Genomic DNA, 25,862 nt, shown 5'->3' with positions numbered 1-25,862 from the left:
TTTGAGATTTCGTAATATATTTTACATTGGTAAAACTTGTATGATTCCATATTCACTGACTCAAAGGTCAGTGGTAAATGATTTAATATGCACATGGTGGTGCATGAAAACTCTTTGGAAACTCTGCCCACTGTATAAGCAACACTGCATTGAGTATAAATTGTCGCAAGAAATCTTCAGAAAAAAAGAATAGCAACCCATGAAAGAAAATAGATTGAAATCTTAATATATTTGGCTTGGGTTGATTTTTATGAAAAACCAAGATGAGAATCAATGACACATTCCATTCTCTCCTTAAATATTGTCGATCTCCCTAATGAAATATTTCACTCAATCCTTAGTAAGAAAAATGGTGAAATATAATGATTTCATGAAAAAACTCTCTTCAGTTTAGAATTTTCTGACTAGCTGTCTTCGTGCTTTCAAATTCCTAATGCAGGAGGATTGTTTCCATTCTATGCAGGAAGTAAGAGTCATTGGAGAATTGGTATCACAAATAAGAAATGTTGCAAATCAGGACTGCAGAGTGTTCAATGCAATGACCTTCAACCTTCAGAGAACATTAATTTGGTTACTATCCAAAGTCAAAGGTTGTTTTCCCCATTTGCCAAACTACATGTACACATCCCACATTCTCTTTCCAGCGGCATTACACAGAGTCACAGATTTATTTTTATGGTTGTAGAATTTGGAAGCATTTGTTCTTTATCCAGAACTTGCCCATTTGGAATAAGTTTTTCTAATCAAACATCACTAACAAAAATTTTGTTGAAATAGAGCTCTCCAGCGATGCTTACATCTGTAGCACTTTGTTGTCATGGGCAGAACCAATGCCTCAGCCCTCATAACAAGACAACAAATAAAGTCGGTAGCAATTCACCAACCTAAAATATATGTACCCCAAATCAATGCCACTTTAAAGATAAACAAGCATTTTGCACACTAATAAATAATGTTATAAATCTTGCTATATTGGATTGCAAATAACTCCAACTGAATAAAATTGCTTGACACAGGATTTACTCATTCTGCACGTTCATAAAAACAACTTGTTCTCTGACAGCACTCATTCTTGGCAATTTACCGCAGCTGTCAGCAGCCAATTTGTTCAGATTACTGCTCTGCATAAAAGTGTAACAATCATGAGGATTTATTAGCTGATTATCGTAAAGGTGGCAGTCCGTCTTGCCTGCCAAAATGCAGGTGATCAGAAAGTTAAATAATTACATGCAGATTAACATTATTTCACCTTCACTTGATAGTTTATAGTTCAGCGGCAGGTAAAATTTGTTGCTCAAACTTGCACTATTGTGTGTACCACCTAAGTCGGTTTACTGATTCTTTGGCATTTTATTGGGCACTTAATGACTTCAGAGCATTTTGAATACAAGACCAAAGTAAAAGGCATGTGGACTTTAGAGTCTGGAGTTCTGGATTTGAATCTCACTCAATCACCCTCAGATTCATTCTAGCTGAGCAACCTCTATTTCTCCTTCCTCCTCACTTTTTGCATCTGCAAAGTTGACATAATATGACCCACTCTTGTTATCCCCTCATATTGAGCTAATATAATAGTGCCTTATTCATCATAGGACATTGATATTATTGTTTCTTTTCCTTTTTTTTTACTTATTCATGAGAGACAGAGGCAGATACATAGGCAGAGGGAGTAGCAGCCTCCCTACTGGGAGCCTGATGTGGGACTTGATCCCAGGACCCCAGGGTCATAACTGAAAGGCAGACACTCAACCACTGAGCCACTCAGGTATCCCCATATCATTATTTCTTTCTACTCATTGGAAAATTATTTTTGTGTAAAATTTACCAGAGGGCATTAACTCCATGGCTATTATAATGGTGAAGTTATAAGTATCTTGGTAAATGTATAGGCTTTTTAAAGAAAATGCAATAATTGAGTATTTTTTAAAGTATTACTCAGATACTTTCACACTCTAACTCATTAATTCTCCCTTTATGAGTTATATAGAAATACGCTGACATTTTGTACCTGCCACTAAGTCGTGTTGTTCTAATTGCCTTTGCATTAACACCTATTGTCAAATTATATATTTACAGTGCACCCTTGAACAATATAGTGGCGGGGGGAACCAACCCTCTGCACAATTGAACTTCTGTGTATAGTTTTTGACTCCCCCCAAATTTAACTACTGTTAGCCTACTGTTGACCAGAAGCCGTACTGATCACATGAATAGATGATTAACACATATTTTGTATGTAATATATATTATATGTTACATTCTTACAGTAAAGAAGGCTAGAGAAAGGAAAATGTCATTAAGGAAATCATAAGAGAAAATACATTTCCAGTACTGTATTTACTGAAAAAAACCTGTGTATAAAGGATGTGTGCAGTTCAAGCCCACATCAATCAAGGGTCAACTAAGAGAAGGAAGAGCCACAATTTCCAGGATTAAATCAAACTTCAGGTCTTTAAGTTAAAATCTGGCAAATATTTACTAAACACCTCTCATATGCCATATAGTTTTCTAAGCATTGGGGTGGGACAGTAAACAAAAACAAAACACTCAAAAATCTCTGCCCTCATGAAGATTACATTCCAGTGGTGGGAAACAAATGATAAGTAAGTGAAATGCGTACATGCCAAATGGTGATTACTTCTATGGAGAAAAGCAGAGCAGGATAGGGGAAAGGGAATGTCAAAGAAAGGGGATTTGGATTTAAAATAGGGTCGGTATGGATGCCCCCCACCCTGATGTGACATTTGAACACAGACCTAAAGAAAGTAAAGAAGCAGGCCAGGCGGCTACCTAAGAGAGAGCGCTACAGATGGAGGGGAAGGTCATGAGGTAGGGGGGTGTCTGGTGTGCCTGAGGAAGAGCAAAGAGGCTGGAACAGAGGCAGAGGGAGGGAGGGACAAAGCAGCAGAAGGTCAAGGCAGAGTGGTAACAGGGCTAGATCACGAGAGGCACTATAGGCCACTCTAAGGACTTACCCAGGTTTTGCCCAGAGTAAGATGGGAAGAAACTGAAGGGTTTTGAGCAGAGGAGTTAAATTATTTTGTTATGTGCAAGGAAGAACAGGAGGCTATGGCTATTGTCCACATGAGAGCTAAGGCTGGCTTCAATCAGAATTATAAAGATCAAGATACTGACTGGAGTGGATTCTGAGTATATTTTGAAGGAAAAAATTGGTAGGTTGCTGATGGATTTGATAAGAGTCCGAGAAAGAAAGGAAGCAAATGAGACTCCATGGTTTTTTGGCATTATCAACAAATAAGGGAGAATTTGAAAGGAAGAGCAGATTTGGGGATATAGAGGGTCAGAAATTTGGCTTTGGACCTGCTAAACTGGAGAAGTCTATCAGACATTCTAGTGGAGATATCTAGCAGGCAGATGGCCTGGAATCTGGAGCTCAGAGAAGGGTTAGGAAGTGGAGCTGTTTGTCATTATCAATCTCAGACAGTATGGAAAGTAGAAAAGTAGATGGAAACAGTACAGGAGCAGGTGTAGATGGAGAAGATGCCCAAGGAGTGGGCCCTGAGGCTCTCCAGAGCTAAAACAGGAGGGAGATGAGGAAAAGTCTGTGAATGAGACCATGAAGAAAGAGGTGATGAGGTAAAAGAAAAACAAAGAATCTGGTGTTCTTGAAGCCAAGTGACAAACGTGTTTTAAGGTAAGGAAGCAATCAGCCAAGCCCAGTACTGCTGCTGAGTCAGGTAAGATGAAGATTGAAAATTAGCTGTTGTATTTAACAACTTGGTGGTCACAGGTGACCTTGACAAGAACAGTTCAGGTGGATTGTTGGGGGCATAAGCCTGACTGCGTGGGTTCAAATGAGAATGGCAGCGGGTAGTGTTCAGTATAAAATATTTTTCACTTGATATCAACACTTCAAATTTGCAAGTGGCCTTTCCTTCACAGCCTTGTCTTTTTTTTTTTTAGCCTTGTCTTTATAATGAAAAAAAACAAAACAAAACAAAAACAAAAACATAAAACCCTGTTATTGAGCATACTTTTACAAAATACATTTTCAAAAATCATTATATGGAACCCAAACTGGAAAATAAAGTGGGACAATAACAAAACTCTAACACAACAGGCTAGTCTATGTAGATAATCCAATCCATACAAGCATTCTCATATTTAGGATTGAATTTAGATAGTATCCTTAAAAAAAGTAATTAGCTATTGAAGGGACAGCATTATCCTTCATGGCCAACTTTAAATTTACTCACCAACTACAGGCCAACTCCCAGAATAGTTTCTAATTTTTAAGTTAACAAAGACAGATCTTAATTATTCTCATCACAAAAAAGAATTATGGGATGTGATAGAGGTGCTTACTAGAGCTTCAATGACAATCATATCAGCATATATAAATGTATCGAATCAACTACTGTACACCTTAAATTTACATTAGTTACATGTAAAAAATATCTCTAAACAAATAAAAAGTTAATAGGACATGTAATGGTGCAATGATAGCTTGCAAAACAAGGCAGAGGACCACAATGAGCTTACTCTTGCTACTTTACTCCTAGAACTCTCACTTAATGGAATTGAAGTCAATTCTCATCTACGCTGCTCTAGGAACCCAAGGAATTCTATTACAATCTACATTATTTCCACCATTACCACCCAACCTTCACAGAAACACTTTACTCTGCCTACCCCCTTAGATGCAATAATACCTTGCTTTTCAGTGGTAGGATGTGTTTAAAGTACAATTTAATAGGCACAAAGTTAGGAATCTAGCATTTCTAGTGATATCTGGACACTGAATAGATTTGAAATTATTTACCATAGTCATTTCCTTGTTCTGCAACAGGCATCTTGGTTAAATTAGCAGTTAGTGTACAAAAAGGTTTTACTGAACATTTGTTATTACTTCAAAATTTTATAGTAACTCCCTTTATTATATAAAGGGGCTTTAACTGATAGTCCAAAGCTGTCCTAGGAGTCATCTTATCTACACCTGTACTCTTGTGTATCTTAAGGGTTTTTTTGGCTCAAATTGCTTTTATAAGCCATTATGTTTGGTCATATGACCAAAAAAGGACTTTTCAAAAAGTGAGGTTGATGCCAGGTAAGTTTTTATTATATTTAGAGAAAAATGTAACTTGAAATAAAAGTCAGTCATTCAAAATGAAGGAGTTTAAAAAACCCCTATTAACTCTTTAGTGGTAGCATTTGAACTCATCACCCAAGTCAGTTTTAATACAACCAAGATACTGGAAAGCAGAGCATAAAGTTGTACCCATCAGCATAATGCAGGTGATAGGGCCCAGGGCTCCTTGATTCTGCTTGCTGGGTTCTCCTGTGTAATAACCATGAATATAAACAACTTGTCTAACAATCCAGGCAAAGCCCAGAAACTATATGTAGGAGTAACACCTCCAACATCTAGAAAAAATAAAAAGGGAGAATACACATCCAACCACATTACTAGTTTATTATAAAGGGAGATAATTCGGGAACAGCCAGATGGAAGAGATACCCAGGCAAGGTATGGGGAAAGGGCACAAAGCTTCCATTCCCACTCAGGCACGCCACTTGCCTAGCACCTCCACATGCTCACCAACTCCAAAGTTCCAAAAATGGTTTTCTTCTCTCTCAAATTTTGTAAGACTTCCTTAGCTCCCTCAGTTGTCTAGAACAGCCCCTATTTTCTTCAGATCAGCCAGCTGTTACTGCTCTCTCAAAACTTGCTGAACTATGGATAAACCCAGAGAAATAAGGTGAGATGGGATAAACAGGTCCACCTCTCTGTCAACCATTTCCATAACATAATTAGCCATGCCCTTGAAAAATTCATAATATTATCAGGTGAGGAAAAGGGAAAGATCAGTACCAGATGGTCTGAGAAACTGTCATAATTTCCAAATTTGGAAATTATTTTCAAAGAAAAAAATACATAAAAGGACATCTGTTATTATGGGAAAACAATAGGAAAAGGGAGAAGATGTACTTCATGCGATATGGACCCAGAAGTACAGGAAGGCAGCACATTGTAGCAATTATTTCCTTATCTTACTAATATAAGAAAAATGAATGTAAAGTAAGGAGACTGAGGTAGCAAGTTACACCTGACAGTCCTTCTGATTCTCTTATGGTTACCAAATATGGCTAATGTTGCTATAAATTATGAAAACTAATTAATTATTCAAGGAACATCTCGACAGCACCTACTTGAATGAGCTCATAGCATGTTGAGGGAGACAGAAACATAGACATACAAGCATAACGAAATGTATTCAGTGTATTAACAGATGTATACTTAAGCTACTTAAACTGATGATGTATCCCCAGGAGAACAAGATGGAACTTGAAGGAAACTCTGAAAATAGCGTTTTTCTAGAGGGAAAAAATATCCAAAGAAGGCCTGTCCTTTTAAATGGGCTGAAATGTAACACAGTTTTAGGTTACAATAGTTTTTTTTTTCCATTTTGTCTTATAAGTAAAACATCATGGGTTAAAAGAAGCTAATCTTTAACATCTCCCTTTATGATCCTATAAAGAAAACTATTGTTATATATATATATATATATATATATATATATATATATATATATATATATATATATCAGAATAACAACAACAACAAAAAAACAAGGAGATAAACATGTTGGGATGGATTCCTGTTCTTGCTTTTCTAGCATGAAATCCCCTTGATTATTATTAGTATGTATGCATTTCTTCAGGTTGGTTGTTTAGGGACCTGGAATTCATGTGAACTACAGTGAAGTTAAGACTATTCTAAACTAACAAATTATTTTGTACACCATGCTTTACTTTAGTATTGGAGGGGTTCATTGTGTTTTATTACAAAGGCATATACATATCAAAACATAGAAATAGGTTTCAAAGCAAGAAAATAATTCATATAATTCAAGCAGCCACTCAAAATAACCTTGTCTTTGTGGAGAGATGTCATTAAGCCTCAAAATACTCCTTTCTTCCCTGTGTTCTTAGACTGACATGGATCTGCCTCACTTACATGTTTCCATCACTAAAACTTGAGAACTCTACAGATTTATGAACTCCTAAGAGATTATAAAGATTCTCTACCTTGTAGGGAGTTATAGGAAACTGCATTTTATGGTTTCACAATATACTTCGTGAAAACTAATACTATCTCAGCTCCCTTTACAGACAAGGTCTATGCCCTTTGTTTACTTGTTTAAGTATCTTGCATCAAATGAGATTCCTCTTTCTCAATTCCCATAACTTGCACACACAATGTTCTGACATCTGGAGAGAAAATTTTGAGATATCAAATCATATAGCCTGTCCATCAACTGGTCAAAACTGCCACCTACTGGTCAGTCTTCAAATCTTTTTCACTTTACCCAAGCGTTGCTTTACCATGGTCAGATCCCTTCCTTCAAAAGGGTAAAGATCAATGACAATAACCAGATCCTTTTAACAACATTCACCCTCTCTAGAGTGAACCAAAAATACCATATCATACAAACCTGCCGATAAAATCATCCCTTTTCCCAGCGTCTTTGTCCCAAGCAGTGATATCAATGATTCCGCCTCTTTCTTCATAGAGATGAAAATCAAATTGTTCCCTCCACTGAGGATTCAAAGTTTTTGGCATAATCTGGAAAACCAAAAAGTAATTATTGTCTCATTAATATCAGCTATTTAAAAAATTTTAAATTGGGGCCTTAAATAAAAAGTAAGGTACTACCTAGAAAAGCATGTGTGAGATTTGAACAAAAGCTTCCAGAAATGATGGAAATGAGTCATTAAATCTCTAGCATCTTTAATGCCTATCATCTGAAGGAACCCTCAAGGATATGTCCTGAAAACCAAAGGGCACCCCTTCATCATCTTGAATAAGAGATGAGACATATGAATTATACAGAAAAGGCAAATAGTCTATAAGTGAAATAGCTCACTTAGATACTAGCATTTATTTTACATAACCAGTTAATGCACAAAGACATAACTTGCAGTCTGTCATTTCATAATAATGGAAGATGTGGATTTCCAGGGTATTTTCCCCCTTTATTCCCCACACACATGAGAATTCTGAGCCGAATACATGAATAAAAACCACACAATGAAGATCTATGGGAGTAGGAGGAAACAGCAAGTAACTTTGGGTTGGTCAGGCAAACATTTATATTAGAATTATAGCATTGATGTTTCATCCCCATTTTATATCTGGAGAAAATGAGACCTAGAATTTATGTCACTGATGTTACAGTATCTAGATTGTGACTCACGTCTTTGATTAGAGTTTCGGGTCTCTTTCCCCAAAACAGTATGTCAAAATGTTTGTGAATTAATATGAATGTGTGTGTATAATCTCTACGTTGCAAATACAAGATAGATATCAGAAGTGCAATTTTGTAACCGCACATAATCCAGATAAGATATCAATGAATAAAGTGACTCATACTGATGTGCTTTGAAATTTCGTTCACCAGTGGGTTAAACAACATTCATATTTGTTTCCCTAGTCTTTCTTTTTAGCAAGAGGTCAGACAGTGGCCTTTTCTCTTTTGAATGTATAAGAGACCGAGATCTTCAGATGTAAAGACTTTGAAAGCAATGAAGTATGTTATGTGCAAAGGTAATACAAATGAATCACAATTTTTAAAGTTCATAATCTGAAATTAATCAGCAATATATCATGGAAAGAAAGAGCAAAGAGAGACACATGTCCATAGCTGGGTTTCATATTTCATACCTAAAGAGCAGAACTATAAAAATAAGTAATGTTTTAAGCCTACCAGAACAGGGAAATGATGTTAATTGATAAAGGACAAGGTAGAAGTGGTCATAGGTACCTATTTTTGGAATCAGTAGTTTCTTTAAAATATATTATTAAGTGCATAGAAGAAAAAAAAGATGGCACTAGATGGATCCTATGATAATTCAAATCTCTCATTATTGGGCTCAGATACACTTCTATGGTATTTTGGGGGAATGGTCTGTCTTACTTATTTGGCCATTAAGAGTCTAATTTTTCAGTTTCCTTTTTTAGGATTATCTTCCCTACATGATTTCCTTCAGGTCAGAAGTGATGCCTTCCCTCTCCATGTGGGCACTCAATAAGGTAGCCAATCAGCCTGCAAGCAGTTCTCACTGCCTACTAACGAATCAGCTCTGTGATGTTTCTAACTACCTGGTTACTGATGAAAACTTCCAGTGCAAGAAGGAACACAGGTAGGCTATTTATCAAAAGTTCTTGAAAATGATAATGTCAAAGTGAGATATCCCCATCAAAGTAGAATGTGATTTTTAATACAAGACAGATATGATGACTTGTTCCAAGTGATGACTACCATACAGCAAAGCTGGCCATTAAAGAGGTTGTACTTGTTTTTTTTTTTTTTAAAGTTTTTATTTATTTATTTAAGTAACCTCTACACCCAATGTGGGGCTCAAACTCACCACCGCAGATTGAGAGTTGTGTGCTCTTCTGACTGAGCCAGACACGTGCCCCAAAAAGGTTATATTTAGATAACCCAATATATTGTGCCCCCAATATAGCTATGATCACTATGACCTTTACTATCATTACTTCTATCAATAATGATAATAGGATTATTTAATATATTATTTCTAATATAATTGTTATTACACAATATACTTATTATTACTGCTGCCACTCTTTCGGCTACTACCATTTATTGAGTATTTATTATGGACAAGGCAGTGCAAAACAAGCCCTCGATGTGGATGACATGTATTTATTCAATCTTCTCAATAACTTTATTATTTTCAGTAGTTATTATTTTTTTAATTTATTATTTTTATTTATTTATGATAGACACAGAGAGAGAGAGAGAGGCAGAGACACAGACAGAGGAGAGGGAGAAGCAGGCTCCATGCTGGGAGCCCAACGCGGGACCCGATCTTGGGACTCCAGGATCGTGCCCTGGGCCAAAGGCAGGCGCGAAACTGCTGAGCCACCCAGGGATCCCCCCAGTAGTTATTATTTTAATTCTCGTATTTACAGATGGGGAAATTAGGGCATGGAGTAACCTGCCCCATGGCACACTGCTAGTATGGTCAGCAGGAATTTGGCCCTTTGTTTTCTAAATAAATAAGAGAGAAAAATCTTGCAATCTGCATTGGTGCAAGTCTGTTGGAAGAAAAAGTTTTAGAGTAATGTATAAAGATTTTTACGGGAGGTTAAATAATGCTATTTGCAGAACTGATACCAATACTAATTGTAATAATAATAGTAACCAACACTCTTGAGCACTTTATGTGCAGGCATCAACATAGGTTTGTTCCAGCTTTTTTTTTTTTTAAGAGATACTTTCAACTATTGTGCTATAGATAAAGAAATTGAGACAGGAAGTAGTTTATGCAAGGTCACAGAGCACATTAAGTAAGAAATGCAATAGTTCAGTTATTGGTCTGCTTTGCTGACATGATGTTCAAAAGAAGTTCTGTTAAGCATTTAAAAAAGCATCTAGTGTTTTCCTCTCCAAAGCATGTCTATTAACCAACCACTGCCTTCCAAATACTGAGAGGAACACAAAAGAGATGTGGTTACCTTGCTCTTGTACTTCTGGTGCCCAAGCCGGAACTTCACGTAGGGGTCACTCAACCCATTTGAATCCATTGCCTTGAGGTCTCGTCCCTCAATCAATGTGATGCTGACTATTCCTCTCCAAAGCTGCGATTTTCTGTGTACATCTGATAGACGTAAACTTTGGGTCTGAAACTTTTGGTAAAGGAAAACAGAGTTAGCCTATTGAATTTTAAACCAAATGCCTCATTTGGCAGTACCCTTTCTTCTGTGAAAAAATTTTAAAAATAAAAAAGCAGGTAGTTACAATTTTAAAAAGATAAAAATAATTTACAGATCATTATTTAAATTATAAAACCATTTATAAATGTGAAATTATCATCTCATAAATTTAAGGTGTAGAAGAGGTGAAGAGTCAAAGCAAAGTCTAGTTTTCCGACTCTTAAAATCATAATATGTAGATACTTCAAGAATATCAAAGAATATTTGCCTATGGTCAAATATGCCAGTGTCAAATATATGAAAAATAATTATTATAAACACCAAAGGCATTTATATCATCTGCACTGTTATATTTAGTTTTTAATTAGTAATGGTTTTTAAAAAAATCCTTTTCATGTTATAAGTTGGTTTTACTAGTGGGTTTTAGTTGTGAGATTAGTAACGAGTTCTGTTCAGACAATTAAAAAACTTCTTTATTGCTATCTTAGGAGACAATGGAGTTTCAGCCCACTAGACAAGGTACTGTAGAACAGAAAATGAAATCAATACGCCCATATGAGGTGTCTCGCTTATGCTGAAACTTGCATCACAAATTTTTAAAATTACACATGTGATTTATATTGGCAGGTATGTTTCTGAAATTACTTCTCATTCTAGTACTTGAACATTCTCCTTAATAATTTTTATTATGCTCAATTCTAAATCGCAACGTTCAAGCCAGGGAATGAAGTCACAATTTTTGAAAATTAGGAAGCCTCCCAGAAATGGTTACATGATCTCTTTGAGCTAAACAGCACACACAACAAATCAAAGTAGCTAAAATGTTAAATTTTTTTCAATTTGGATTCAGAACCAAGCAGTCCTATAAAGACCGCTGTTTCTTTCATATTGTCAAGCATGTTTTCTTCACTTACAATCATTTCATGAAGGAATTCAACATGTCTTTCCACCTCAGAGTACTCCATTTCTAAATTATAGATTAACTCCACTTTCAGCCCAATTCCTTCTACATTAGCATTATAAAGTTATAGCCTATTTTGTAGACCTCCCTTTCTCACTTTCAATTCCTGGGTTTTTTTTTCATTTCACACCAATGCTATAGCCATTTTTATCTATCATTATCAAAAGTAATGCATTTCAGGTTGCTTTTATTAGAAGAATGAGAACTACATTTTTCAAAAGACAATACTTTTTATATTTGAACATTTTAATGGAAATCTTTCTAAATCACACTGCCTATTCCCTTGCCTTAAAGATCAGCAAATTTGGAACAACATTGCCTGGTGGCTCTGCGTTATCATCATCAACACAGGACTGTGCCTATACACCCCTCATCTCTGTGAGCAACAAGAACAGTATTCAAGTGTGTCCTGGGTGCAATGGACTTTCACAGAGCATCTGCAACTTCCACAGGTTCCAAGGCCCCCGTCAGCTGGAGTCCCTCTGCTATCATCTGTTTTACACATTGAGTTTCTACATTGGATTTTATTTGAATCAAGGACTTCTCAGATTAAAAAAGTTTATTGCACTAAGTGACCTTGAAGGGGTTCTAAGATTTCAAGCTACTTATTAATATACAATGCAATAGATAACTGTATTTTTTATCTATCTATCTATCTATCTATCTATCTATCTATCTATCTAATCTATCTATCTATCTATCTATCTATCATCTATCTCTCTATCTCTTACTCTATTTATCTATTTCTCTATCTTTCTATCTGACCACTTCTGCTGCTCTGGAGATTGCCTCCAACTACAGACTCCAGAGAAACAGATTCTAAACTTTGGGTCTGAGGGTTTTGTTAAGGAATATGAGTGGTAAAGGAGGAAAGAAAAAAGTGAATTTTTGGTAAGTAAGAAGAAATAATTATCTTAGCAAAGGCCAAGGACTTAATAACCACCCATTTACATAGAGCTGTAGAATTCAAAGTGTGTATGTGTGCATTATATCACTTGATTTCCACTAAAACTCTCTGAAGTAGGAAGACAAGGCCTGCTATTTCCATTTTAATGATGAGGAATTTGAGACTCAGTGTGGTTGGGGCTAATAGGTGTTGGATTTGTGCCTAGAACCCTGTATTTCTGATCTTTATCCTTGAACTTCTCCCAATATTGCTCTTTGGGGTAGAGACTCTCTCCTAGGTTTAAAAGTAATCATGATTTAAGTATAATGTTCCTAAGGTTCCTATAATATTCCAGGTAAGTGAGTTGTTATATTTGAAACTAGTTTAGATTTTCCCGCATGGTTAATACATGAAATCACCTTCTACTTTTCTATTATACAAGCACATGTATTCATACTTACAATATTTCAGCTTGCTGCTGGGTAGACTTAATAACATTTTCTAGGTACTCTAGATGTAGAAGTCATACCTGGCGCACTCGGTCAAATTAGATGTGGGTACAATCTAGGCTATGGGGCACTTCCAAGTAGCAATGCTAAGTTAGCTTCTTGGATGGTACCATGCCCCCTCCTTTCATTTCTCACATGAGGACAAGAACTTTACTTACAGGGTGGGAAGGAGAAAGGATGCTTTCCATGGGATCCTCCATGCTTCCACAGAAATACAATGAACTTAATGGAGGCTTTACTTACTGCCATTAGTCACAAAATGCTTTCCTATAGCCTAAAAGAACATTCCTAAAATGGGTTGGAAAGCCAAGGGAGAGGGAGAGAGAGAATATTTCTGTACACATATGGGGTCAATGAATGTGGGAACTAAGGTAATCTGCATAAAAGGTTAAAAGGAAAAGGGGGTTCCCAAAGGCATACTAACCAAATATCATTTTAAAAGGAATTTTTCTGTCTTCAATATTTTTTTTGGTAAAAATGATACTTCTTTAAAAATAAGTGCTCCATCATTCGAGACTTGATTAACTGCATAGTCATGAAATAAATATTTAGTCTAAGTGTGAAGAGTAGGAATTTGAAATAAAATTATAAGGTATAGAGGAGGAAGATATAATCTGACACCACCAGCCCTAGGAGAGACAGTGACTTAACATAAGGACCCACTTGCATCTTTCTAGCAATTGCTATGTGACTTAGGCATGTTGCTCCCTCTCTGGGCCTCATTTCTTACCTATGGTTCCCCAGACTGTGCTCCAGAGCTCCAAATGTAGTAAGAGCACTATTAAGAGTAGTAAGTGTGTGTGGAGGGGAGGGAAGTTAAGGAGGGACCGGGGGTGTCTATGTTCAGGGGGCCTAAATAGAAAATCGTATATTTCATAAACAAAAAAAGATTTAACCTTCTTAAGATAGCCCTTTAGCACTTTTATTAATTTTTTAAATAAAAGTTTCAGGGAGCTCATTGAAGGGATGCTGACAAATGAACTTCCACAACTAAAAAAAAAAAAGAAAGGAAGAAAGAAAAAAGAAACTTTGAAACCCACTAGCGTTAATGCTCTCCAAGGCACTTGCTGAGTCACTTGCTGCTCTGTTTTCAGTTTCCTTCCTCTGTATAGCAGAGTTCTCATGGCGTGGGCCACAGACCATTGGCATCAGCGTCCATCACTCACGAATTGACTAGAAATTCAAATTCCTCAGCCCCACCCCCAACCAACAGAATCAGAAGCTCTGGTTTACTCAGCCCTCACTCAGAGTTCTGATGCATGCTCAAGTGTGGGAAGCCCTGCTTTAAAAGTTCTAAGGGTCATGGGCACTGACCTATGTTCTCAAGATTTTATTTATTTGAGAGAGAGAACACAGGGGCAGGGGAGAGAGGGGAGGGAAAAGGAGAGGGAGAAGCAGATGCCCTGCTGGGCAGGGAGCCCCACTTGGGGCCTGATCCCAGGATCCTGGGATCTGATCCTAGGACCCTGGGATCATGACCTGAGCTGAAGACAGGCACTTAACCGACTGAGCCACCCAAGGCTCTCCTATGTTCTAATTACTGTTATTAGTTACTATAAATGTGAACATTATCCACCCTCTTGCATGGATACTATATATGCTAATTAGAGCCTTCTAGTCCTGTTTCTAAATGTACTGATTAGGAAAGCAGGTTGGTCTGGATATTGGAGAATTTAAAGAGATAAGCAGGAGCCTACTGCACAATTATGTGAGGTTTGTTTATTATTTTCTTCCTTTAATGGTTTTTGTCCACATCAGATATACTTCAATAATACATATCAATTGAAGTATTGATAATTAGTCAATCAAAAATTACTTATTGAGCACCTAAATGGCAAGGAGTATTAAATCCAAGATATCCCTCAATAAATTAACATATCAGAAGTGGATTTAGTTATTTGAGGTAACTAAAGGTATTTGAGTTATTTGAGGTAACATAATTGTTTTCATTTATGCCCTTGTTGAAACAATTCTGTTTGAGGAGGGAAAGAAAGAAGGAAGGAAGAAGTAAAAGGAAAAACAGCCTAGCTTCAAAGCAAAGACCCAATACTGCAAAAGGAAGAAATAATCTTTGAACTTTAAAAGGAGGAATTCCCAAATTTTAGCGGCAATTTGTTGAAATCAGTGGGCCTGACCTCCTGGATGTGATTCAGTTCTTGTGGAGCAGAGCTACTCCCATATATATCTCCAACATGTGCCCCACATGATTCTCACATGAGCTGAAGTTTGAGATCATTCTCATAAGGAATAATCATCTAAGTTCAGACTTAATAAAGAATACCAAGATATTAGGTATCAATACCAACTTCAAATTCCGAGGCAATTAGTTAATGACATATATCCTTAGTAAGATTTTAGAATGGGTGAGTTGGCATTTTAAAGAAAGTATTAGTTTATGTATATTATTCCTTGAAAAGGAATTCAAGATTCAATTCCTCTTCATGTGTATAAATGCGTTTAGGATAAAGAATGGGATTTCAGGACAGTAAATCAGCCATGAGAGTTCACAGCTCATGCAAGCTCAGAAGGAATAAACAAACCAAATGATCGAACTTACTTGTGCATTTTGGTAACAAGTACTCTGAAACTCTGCTTTGCAGAAACCCAGGACAGGAAGAGCAGGCCTGCTGCACGTCTGGATGGGGATGAACGATCAGAGCTGTACAGGAAAGCTTTGTGCCACTAGCAACATCTCATTTCAATCAGCGTTTAGCATTACTTTTCAAAAACACATTGTTTGAAAAAAAAAAAAAACGCCCACACACACACAGGTATTGGCTCCCTAAGTCACCATCAGAAAATGTCTTCTAGCACAATGAAGATAAATGCCAGTGCAATAATATAATCTCCAGCCACCATTTTCTTTAGTGGCATATTGCTAAGTGGTCAAAAAAATAAAGGACAGAGATTGAATGATGATGGACCTTGCCAGAGTGGTTTCAGATTTTTGTTAATGAGTGTGGCAGCGAGAAGAAACAGAGCAAGAGAAATCATGGAAAGAATTATTTCCCCAACACTGCTGCTTCAGGATATTTTGGAGACTGTTTCCAATGTCAAAGAAGTGATAAGGCCCCAGAAGAATACGTGTTCCATGGATAGGCAACAAGTATGATCATGTTAACTGCATCCCATGGGCTAATCTTTTATAATGTTTCAAGCGATATCTCTAAAATAACAGAAATTTTGTCCCATGAAATTTGCCCCATTTTCCCTGTTACCCTTGTGCCCAAGAAAACAACAAAAAATGTTCCTTTGTTACTAAGACCATGAACAGCAAGAGATGGATTCAGAAATACCAGAAGAAATTATCATGATAAGCTACAAGTTTGTATTAAATGACTAGAGCATCTAGACAGTTTCCATACAATGTAGTATTATCATGAGATGAGAACACCAATGGGGAGGGTTAGATGCGGCCAATCTGAAAGATAGTTTAGATCATACACTAAGAAATAAGCATGTATTGAGCAACTACTAGGTGCTAGGGTTTTCATACTCCAGTGTTTTTCATAATAGGCATTTTTAAGGTAAGGAAACTGAGGCACAGAGATGATAAATACCCTACTCAAAGCCAAATGATTAGTGATTGGCAAGGTTGAGATTTGAATCCGTGGTTGCTGATACCTAACTGATGATTTTCCCTGGTATATCTCTTCTTAGGCTTTTGGACAAAGCCTAAAAAGTTCATAATACAAAAACAAAAAAGGGAAATAGCATACAGGATTTGTTGAAATACTTTGGCTCCTATTTAAATAAAATATGTCCACGGGTATAAATTATTGAGAAAATCTATTCAGGGACTCAGAGGAAGCAAAAGTTGGTAGGTGGTAATAACTCTAGCCTATTTTGTTCAGTAAAGCATATGAGAGTTGACTGTGCTCCATAATGAATTATGGTGTAACATTAATAAGGTTGGTGAAGTTGTAGAATCTCATAAGTAAATTGAGAACACATCTAGATTTCAATTCTGGTTATTAAAGTTTATTCAGTTCCTTGAAAAACTGGATCACTAATAGAAGGCAGATCCTATTATTCCAGATCCTGGTTTAAAAAATGGAGCAAAACAAAACAAAAAAAATCTATCTAGATTTAACATGTGGCTAAAAACCACTTGGTCCTATTAATCTTCTCCCTGATATGTGCAAATAATCCTTGGCTTTTGTTACCTTGGAACTTATAACCTGTATACAACCTAATCCTTCCAAATGAGACCCAGACCCTGTGCAACTGGAGTGAAAGACATCACTGTGTCTTTACAATAGCTGTGTGTGGAGTCAGCTCACCTCTATTTTCAGCACAGAGGCGCACATGCTTTTATTTAATCAAATGATCCACGAGACACTACAAAGAAGAGATAATGACAGCCTAGAAGGGCTGTTTTGTGCTGCAAAGCCTGGAGTGTGGAGCAATTATTAGCTCAATCCCAGGCACAGGCATGTTCTATCTTTTCCTTTGCCTGCTGAGTTTATTCTAGTGAATTGCACCTAGGTGATGAAGTCCAACAAGTAGATTTGTTCTACAGTCCTCTCAAAGAAGGATTGCCTTTACAGAAAACCCTCCCAGGCCTTTGTCCAGCCTAGTTTCAAGTGCCTCACATAATAATAAAGCTTCAATCCCCTTTTTCTTAGAAAATGACTCACGGCACTATAATCCTTAGAGAAATTCTCCTGGTTTTTATCCTTAAAGTTTCTTTCTTATTTCTGTTGCTTCTTGAAACAACCTATGGTGTCAGGAAGGTATTTATGTTTACTTCAGATGCTTTAACTACCATCTCTAAACTTAACTGTCGCCAAACAAAAGTTCTTAAGCTTTTACGATGTTTGCTCAAAATATAAAATATTAGAAAATTATCATATATATTGTAATCCTATTGGTTTGCTCAAGTAATATACTGGTTTCCACCAATGATGTAAAGAAAGAATGAGTCCTGGGTTTGACTCATATTTTTTTTTGAGATTTTTATCTAAATGTTACAAATACATTGTTTTTTGAGGGTCTTACTTTCATACCTAAAGATATAAATAACACCTTCACTTTTCTTGGGTGTATGTCATATACGGTTGAGTTGTTCAGAATGTAATCACTGTAATCAGCACAGGATAATATGCTTGTTTGATAGAATGAATACTTCTCCCTAGTCTGCAGGGTCTTTCTTCCTTCAACCTTCCTAAAACTCTGATTTAACCCTACCATGAGATGGTGCTCTGACATAAGTCCTAATTGTTTTGTATTCTGTGCACTCTTTTTGTCCTATTCCATATGATGATCCATTTCTCCATTTTTCTATATGAGGTATCTTGGTATAGCCTAGCCTTCTCCATTTACACAATTTTAACATTTCTCTTAAATTTACTATAGTGTTTCTCATAACAGGGTTGTTCAGTTAACTCTGAGTCATCAAGATCTAAATGTCTGGTCAATGGAGTTAACTGAGAAAAGCTTAAACATACCAAGAACTTGAAGCAATTCTACTAAGTTATCATTCTTTAATGGAAGTTAAAAATTGTCTATGAAATTCTGACTTAGAGCAATCCAAGTGACTTCACATAATGTTTGTTGCTTTCATGAGAAACATGGTAATTGCCATACCCAGTGCTTCATGTTTTGTGTCCTAAGATACCATGTTTTGATGAATTTTAAATGTTATGCCTTTGGAAAAATAGAATATGTCTGTATTCTTCAGTCTTTTCTTTTTATTATTTTGCTCTCAAGAAAATTAAGACCTACCAAGTAGCCCTGACATTTAAGCAAGATCTCACCAGGATTCAGTTTTACTTAGTGTCTCCAAGACACATTTATTGATTCTTATAAGCTGATAAAAACTCACAAAGCACGCATATGCTCCTCATGTAAGATTTTATCTGAACCATTTAGGTTTTCTGCATATCTGAAAATGTCTCCGGAAAACCTCCCTTCATCTATATCTCACCTAAAAGTTAATCACAGTATAAATATTACCCGGGGAAAGAACAATAAGGTTGGTTATTGGAGTGACCTTTGAATGTGAATATGAAAGATCATATTCATGCAAAGTAGACTGGATCACTGATTTTCTGATTCTGTAAGATGGGACCTCAAACATCACAGCCCTTAATCTGTCAGTGGGTTAAGGAGCTGTGGGGCAGAAGGGTTACATAATGCAAGAAGAATCTGAATGGGGCTCAATGAAGATAAACTAAGGGAAGGGCTTTACTTTTACATCACATCTGTATTCATCACTGACCCAAAAAGCAGCTCAGTTGCTTTAAACGATTATATCCACGATATTCATAGAAAGAAAAATACTGGTCCTGATCGTTCATCCCATTTTCAGACACATCAAGTCAATGGTGTTACTTCTCTGGGCCTTAGTTTCCTCAGTGATAAAATAAATGACCTCTATAGGTTCTCTTTTTTATTCACTTTGTTAGTTACTCAACATATGCTCAGAAGAAAAGACCACTGTACCTCAAATAAAAAAAGGTTATATTTTAACTTGGTGTATTTCTTATTCTAAAATGAGACAGTTCAAGACATTGAGAGGGGTTAATAAAGAATATTTAAGGGTTAAAAAAAGAATATTTAAGGATGAACACAACCAAATGGAAAGTACTGGTACATGGGATACTAATTTGGAAGTAGCAAAGTGGAAAGATGTTGGAAGAATCATTGGGAGGGAAACCCTTAAAAATGATTACTTATGTAATTGATCTTGGTAGCAAGGCTTCATTCCTAATGATCAGTTTGTACATTGGCTGCATATAGAACAAATTCAATACAGAACACTCCTGAATTCTGCTCTCTTGGCAAAGAGGTATAGTATATGAATTCACCATATTTGTGGATCTTAAGAAAACAGAGTCTAAATTTTTGCCAAAAACCAAATTCCACTTAAGGTAATGTGACAATTCAAAAGCAGTCACTCTGTGTTCTCACGAATAATGTATGAACATATCAAATAAATTATTATTTTAGCAAAGACAGACTAACATCAGTGAAGGCAGCCATCAGTAGACTGAAAGGAAATGAAGATGTTCTAATAATTAAAATAAGCTCTCACCAATAAAAGGCTGCAAAAAAAAAAAAAAAAGTCTGTGTGAAGGAAGCAAAAGATGAAGAGATGTGGTTTATACTGGCTCAATGCACAACTTAATCTAGTGCCGACCAGTCTGCTTAAAAGACACTACATTCAACACGTCTTAAAATTCTAAAGGGGAAAGGTAGTTTTCAGTCATGAGCAGTTTCAGAGCCAAGAAAAGCAAATGGCAAGGCCCCACGGGTGTAGCACTTTCACTGCAATACCTATTGCTAGGTAATCATGTACCAAGTGTGAATTTTCAAAGAAAGAAGGGAACTACTTGTGCATTGGCAAACTACTAAGTGCATTTGTAATAAATCGTGCTGTGCATAATGCAGAATTAGAGCAGAGCAAAAAAGATGACAGAGCTCATTATGGGGAAGTCATGAAAGAGTAAATAACATTAAATTGCAATGGCATTTAAAACAAAATTCTCTGTAGAATTTTCACTTTTTTCTTTATTTAAATCAAGAGCAGAGTTGCTGTTTTCTAATTCATAAGTTTTTTTTTTCAAAGAAAGAACACTGATTATCTAGTATGTACATAGTATAAGATCACTGTAATGGAAGTAAATTTTTCTCAAACAGATGGAGCAGATTTTACAAGAAGGGAAAAAAAGAAACTGAATGGACCCTTTAGATAGCACCATCATCTTCCTGGAAGGGCTGGGAGCCTCTAGCTGGTGAGAATTTGTGATAAACTTGGTCCCACAAGGAAATGACTTCAATATATATGAAGTATATGAAGCTCTTAGGTTTTACAAATGAAGAAATGAAAGAGTCCCTCAAATGGCTTGGAATAAAAAAATAATAAAGAAGTCAATTGAATACATTTTTCTGAGAGCCTATTTAAAAAGTGAATTTCCTATTTCATATTTAATTTTCAAAATTACTATCCAAAACCAAAATCAAAATATTAATATAAAGGATTTAGACATTACCCTCCAAAAGAAAGACTTCACAGAGAAATAAGATCCAACCACTTCATTTTCTGAGAGATCCTAAAAACAAACAAATATTTAGCTACATTTTGAAGTGTTTTTGAGAATATTTAGCCCAACAAAATAAAAATGAACAAAACCCCAAAGTTAGATATCCTAATGACACTTTCAGTGTTTGTAAACTGTTAGTTTTCTTCCCTGAGTAAATTAAAGATTTTGTCTTATTCATATCCAATTATCAATGGTAGTAAGTTTAGAAAAGATTCTGTTATTTTAAAAGAATCTACTTACCTCTTCATTCTTGAATTATTGATTATTACATCTCAGAGTCTAACTATTTTAGAAAGTAGGACTGTTCAAACATACTTGAAGATTCTGAAGGAAGTCAGATATCTGTTCCTTTTAACAAAACAATGCCATAGCCTTCAGAACATTTTTAAAGAATGACATTGGCAATCTTATTTATAAACACACACTTAGTAAAATTTGGTTTAATCCCTAATTAAAAACTTCCTAGTTTTAAGATATAATACAGAATGTAGATGATATAAATTACTTCGTTAACTTGAGCTCCGCAAAAATAATTTTGACAAGAAATGAATAATAGCAGGGTGGCTATTGGGCCGAAAACAAAGTCACAAATTCATGTTGGATATTTTATTACTTAATCCTCAGACTTTCATAAAGTGAAACCAATTCGACTTTAGGAAATCAAAACCATAGCTGCTCACTTTTAAAGAGAACATTTGCATTACATGCATCCTTCACACTTGAATGTTTTGCATCCTGTCTCTGGGTGTCAGTTATGGTAAAATTATGGGAAACTGAGGACATTTTTGGAGCAGTATTGATTGTTGACACCGTGATGAAGAGGATGAAGTTTTGTAACTTATTTGAATATTCCATGATTTTGTGTTAGCAGCTAAGATAGTGGTCCAGCACCTCACATGATGCCCATTGCACAGTAGGTACTCAATAAATAATTCATTGATTGTTAGTCACTTGGAGTTTCATTTGGTTAGGTGTAGACATTCCTTCCAAACATGATGCCAAAAATCATATCAGAAAATAATAGTCAACTAAAATATTTAGGGTGTGCAGCAAGTTGGATAATTTAAATTTAGCAACAGAAAAAAAATAAATTTAGCAACAGAATTACATCAGGGATCATCTATATCATCTACCTGTTTTGTTTTGTTTTTACAGGAAATCTATTTCTCAACAAAATTATTTTCATTTTCCCAAGCTACCTACATAGAGTTTGGTCAGGTAGCATGCTTAATGTTAGTGGTGACTGGGGAAAAGCCTGGAGTTTAAGACATCATTTTACTGGCACTACAGAGTTATAATTCATTTACCTTTACAGCTCGGGTTCTCATCTGTCACACTTAACTCACTGTCACATCAGTATCTCAAAAAAAACCCAAGCCTCTTAAAAAAAAAGCACATTTACATTTGGACACTGGGGCATGAACCTAAGATGGAATGACTGCAGTCTTTTTTGATGCTGTACATTGTTTAATTTGAAAAAATCTTCTTCTAGCTTTTACAAAAGATGTGTGTTTTTCTCTAGGATTGCCAATTCTCTCCTTACCTTGATCAAGCACATGTCTCAAACACGTGGAGAAATTTTAAAATATCATATTAAAGAAACTGAAGTCTTAAAGTCTCTTTACACAAAATATTTCCCCAGAGCCAATAACACAAATTATGGAACTAACATGAAGTTTTATCTTAATGTAAAATGTATTAAGGCAACTTAAATGGATGTGAAAATATTGGCTTTGGACTCATTACAATTATAACAAATAATATGACCATTAAATATTTAAAAGTCTTGTCAATTCATTTAAAGTTTAGGTGGTCTAAAGTGACTAATATTGAAACTGTACCAGCTCCATACTTCCCATTCTTCCTCAGGTGAATACAGAGGTTAATGACCTAATTATGTGACTAGTGTGCAAAGAGCAAGATGAGACTGATGAATTTTTTGTGTGTGGGGGGAATTTTAATGATCAAGACGTAGAACTTAGGTTTCTCTGTTAAAATTTGAGAAACAAAAATATTAGCCACATTTGGATCCACTGAAGTCCCCGGGCTGTGCTTTTCAAGCCATGTTTAATTACTTCTGTCATTACTCATCAACTAAAATTTATATTTCATTTTACAACCTACATTCTCATGTAAATTTAGGCCTTTATTTCAAATGGAACAACTTAATTTTCCTGTGGACCCTTATGCCATTTATTGCCTTGCTGAATACATAATCCACAGCAGATGAGCCAAGGCTTCCCTTTCATGAGAGTTCCTACTAATAACAACAGCAATAATAAGGCACCTGGCATTGTGATAAAGAGTTCTAAAAAAAAAGTGATTTTATTATGAGGGCAAGAAAAACCAAATGAACTATTCATGAATTTCAGAGAAGACCAGTCTTCAATCATGATTGTAGATATTTCATGATACCTCAGTCTCCATCGAGACACAAGGTTGGTAAGTGAGGAAAAGTACCATTTAAAAAATTCTAAGATGATAAAGTAAGATCAAAAAGAAGCAGAACATAAAAAACAAAGACATCAAATTAACAAAGGAAAATTACTGAAGTTGTCCTGAATAATGAATTGCTGACTATTTCTGCTGAGGCTCTAAATTTATTAAAGTAGCAAGATCCACCGACATATCTTATTTAAACCTAGTTTTTCCTCTAAAACACCTACATACACAAAGAACACCGATCCTCAAAGATCAAAAATCCTACTATGAATCTAAAAAGTAACAAGATTGTAAATCTAAAAATAAAAAAGATATACTTTTTTTTCCCAGTGTAAGAAAACTAAAGGACAGTTCATTTCTTTCCTAACAAAATGAATACAATGAAATTTTTTAGCCTCCTATTTCAATAAATCATAAAATCCTTTAAGGACTTTGTCATCAGATGAACAAGGATTAGCTACTAAACATCAATTAATAGTGATATTTTTTATTAGCCATAATGTGTGCAGGCTTTAAACATTTTGCACATTACTATAATCCAGCAATTCTTAAATAGTCCAACACTCACCACCGATTTGAAGCCTGAGATATAAATGTGAAGGTCAAGCCAGGTAGCACTCATAATGCATAGCATATTTTAATAGGTTGCACAATTTCCTTTTATCAATAACTCTTCAGGCATTTACGAGGTTAAAAATAAATAAATCCATAAGTAAATAATTTTCATAGGCTTTCCTGGTCTGACCGCTATCACTGCTTATCCTTTAAGCTATGGCTCTTAGATGCTCCCATCAAGTTTAAAATGCCTATGGATTGTTATGTAGCTGAAAACAGGGACATGAAGTAAGCAGAATGTACACTGAAATGCTACTTTCCTGTTTTCTTGGTTACTCAAACTGGTGTTCATATCATTTATACTCAAACACAAATATGATTCCCTCTTGCAACTTCACCTGTCCATTTAAATATTTCTGCAAGAGCTAGACAATCCCAGCTCCCCAGAGGACATGCCCTATAACCGAAGGCTGGCTTTGCTTTGTCTTTCATTTTCTTAGAAATGTTAAGTCTTTTATTTGTGTGTTTGTGTATATGTCTAAACACAGGCACATACACGTGTATACTCTTGTCAACTAGGGCTTTGAAAACAGAATCTTCACAAAATTATCATTTATTTTCACTGTGGATATTTAGGTGACTGGAAAACCAATAAACCTCCTCCTGGTCCCATTCAACTGAACACACACATATATATAGCATATTTATACATAGATATATATGTTAGATATATCTGATGTATGTTATATAAACAAATGCCCGTCTTTGAAATAGAAGGCCATATAATTTTGCCAACCAATCCTTTGCTTCATTATCCTGGAGTTCTATTAGTTCTATTAGTTCCCCCCCTTTGATCAGTCCAGAAAGGACCTTGGGAAATTGTCAGCTCACTGGGTAATATATATCAGCAACGTGAAGGCCAATCAATGACCCACAATTCAACATCTTAGAGCTAGCACGCACATGTCATGCTCTGCTTGAGATCACACTTTGTCCTTTCACTTTGTGCCAACTCATCCAGATTTGCACACTCAAGGACCCACATTTTAAAAATTCAACAAAAGTGGTCACATAAATGTAAAGCTGGTGCTACAGCAAATCCCTGTAGTTATGAGTTACGATGTATAAAAATGTATATTTCATACCTATGGGAAAATATTGTCAAAATAGCAAGAAAAAAATCATCTCAACATAAAACTTAACTATGGCTCCCTGTATTTTGTGGCATAATCAAATATGTACTGGCATTATGATATCTCTATCTTAAATAAACTTACTACAAATTTTAGGAGTTTAGTTGAGTGAGGTAAAAATAGAGTCTTTTATGGTAGAAACACTCATGTTATTTGCCTTTTGTTCATTGCTGCATTGTGGAATCTCAGAAGCCTTAATTATGAGGTTGACTTGGGAGCATTCCCAAATAACACAGATTTGGGAGTATAAACAGTGGTAAGGATTTTTAAAAGAATTATATATTTCCTTTGAAAATATGTAAACATCTATTTTTTTCAAAGATATATACATAATAATTTGAAATGAGCCATCAAAGAAAAGCCATTGAGGTGACTCACAGTTGGGAGAGTCAATGACCAAAAAAGTTTGCATGTTTTGCAGGTTTTAAAAAAAAACAGCTATTTATTATCAGGGTATGAGGTCTTTGGAGAAAGAACCTGATAATTGTTAAGTAATGACTTTTTTTCCCTATGTCAGACTGACTGTGAGATACTTAAAAATGCGTTAATCTGTTTCTCTAGCG

General features: G+C 35.6%; 1 protein-coding gene across 21 annotated transcripts in view; it reads right to left on the bottom strand.

Annotated features, from left to right (window-relative positions):
* The window catches only part of MCTP1 (multiple C2 and transmembrane domain containing 1), a 531,614-nt gene that overhangs the window by 193,692 nt on the left and 312,060 nt on the right, over nucleotides 1-25,862 (bottom strand). For 13 of the 21 annotated variants that reach the window (XM_072736756.1, XM_072736758.1, XM_072736762.1 and 10 more), the window contains 2 exons: nucleotides 10,508-10,678; nucleotides 7,458-7,588 (listed from right to left, as the gene is read on the bottom strand). In XM_072736756.1, coding sequence (XP_072592857.1) covers nucleotides 7,458-7,588; nucleotides 10,508-10,678 — 302 coding nt within the window. Of the gene's footprint in view, nucleotides 1-7,457; nucleotides 7,589-10,507; nucleotides 10,679-15,618; nucleotides 15,697-21,058; nucleotides 21,119-25,862 lie in introns of all 21 variants that reach the window. The other 8 variants (XM_072736754.1, XM_072736755.1, XM_072736757.1 and 5 more) reach the window with 1 other exon arrangement.

This window comes from Vulpes vulpes, chromosome 14 (assembly GCF_048418805.1).
Source record: "Vulpes vulpes isolate BD-2025 chromosome 14, VulVul3, whole genome shotgun sequence".
Taxonomy (NCBI): Eukaryota; Metazoa; Chordata; class Mammalia; order Carnivora; family Canidae; genus Vulpes; species Vulpes vulpes.
Note: the sequence above shows the minus strand (reverse complement) of the source record. Positions and strands in the feature narration are given on the sequence as shown.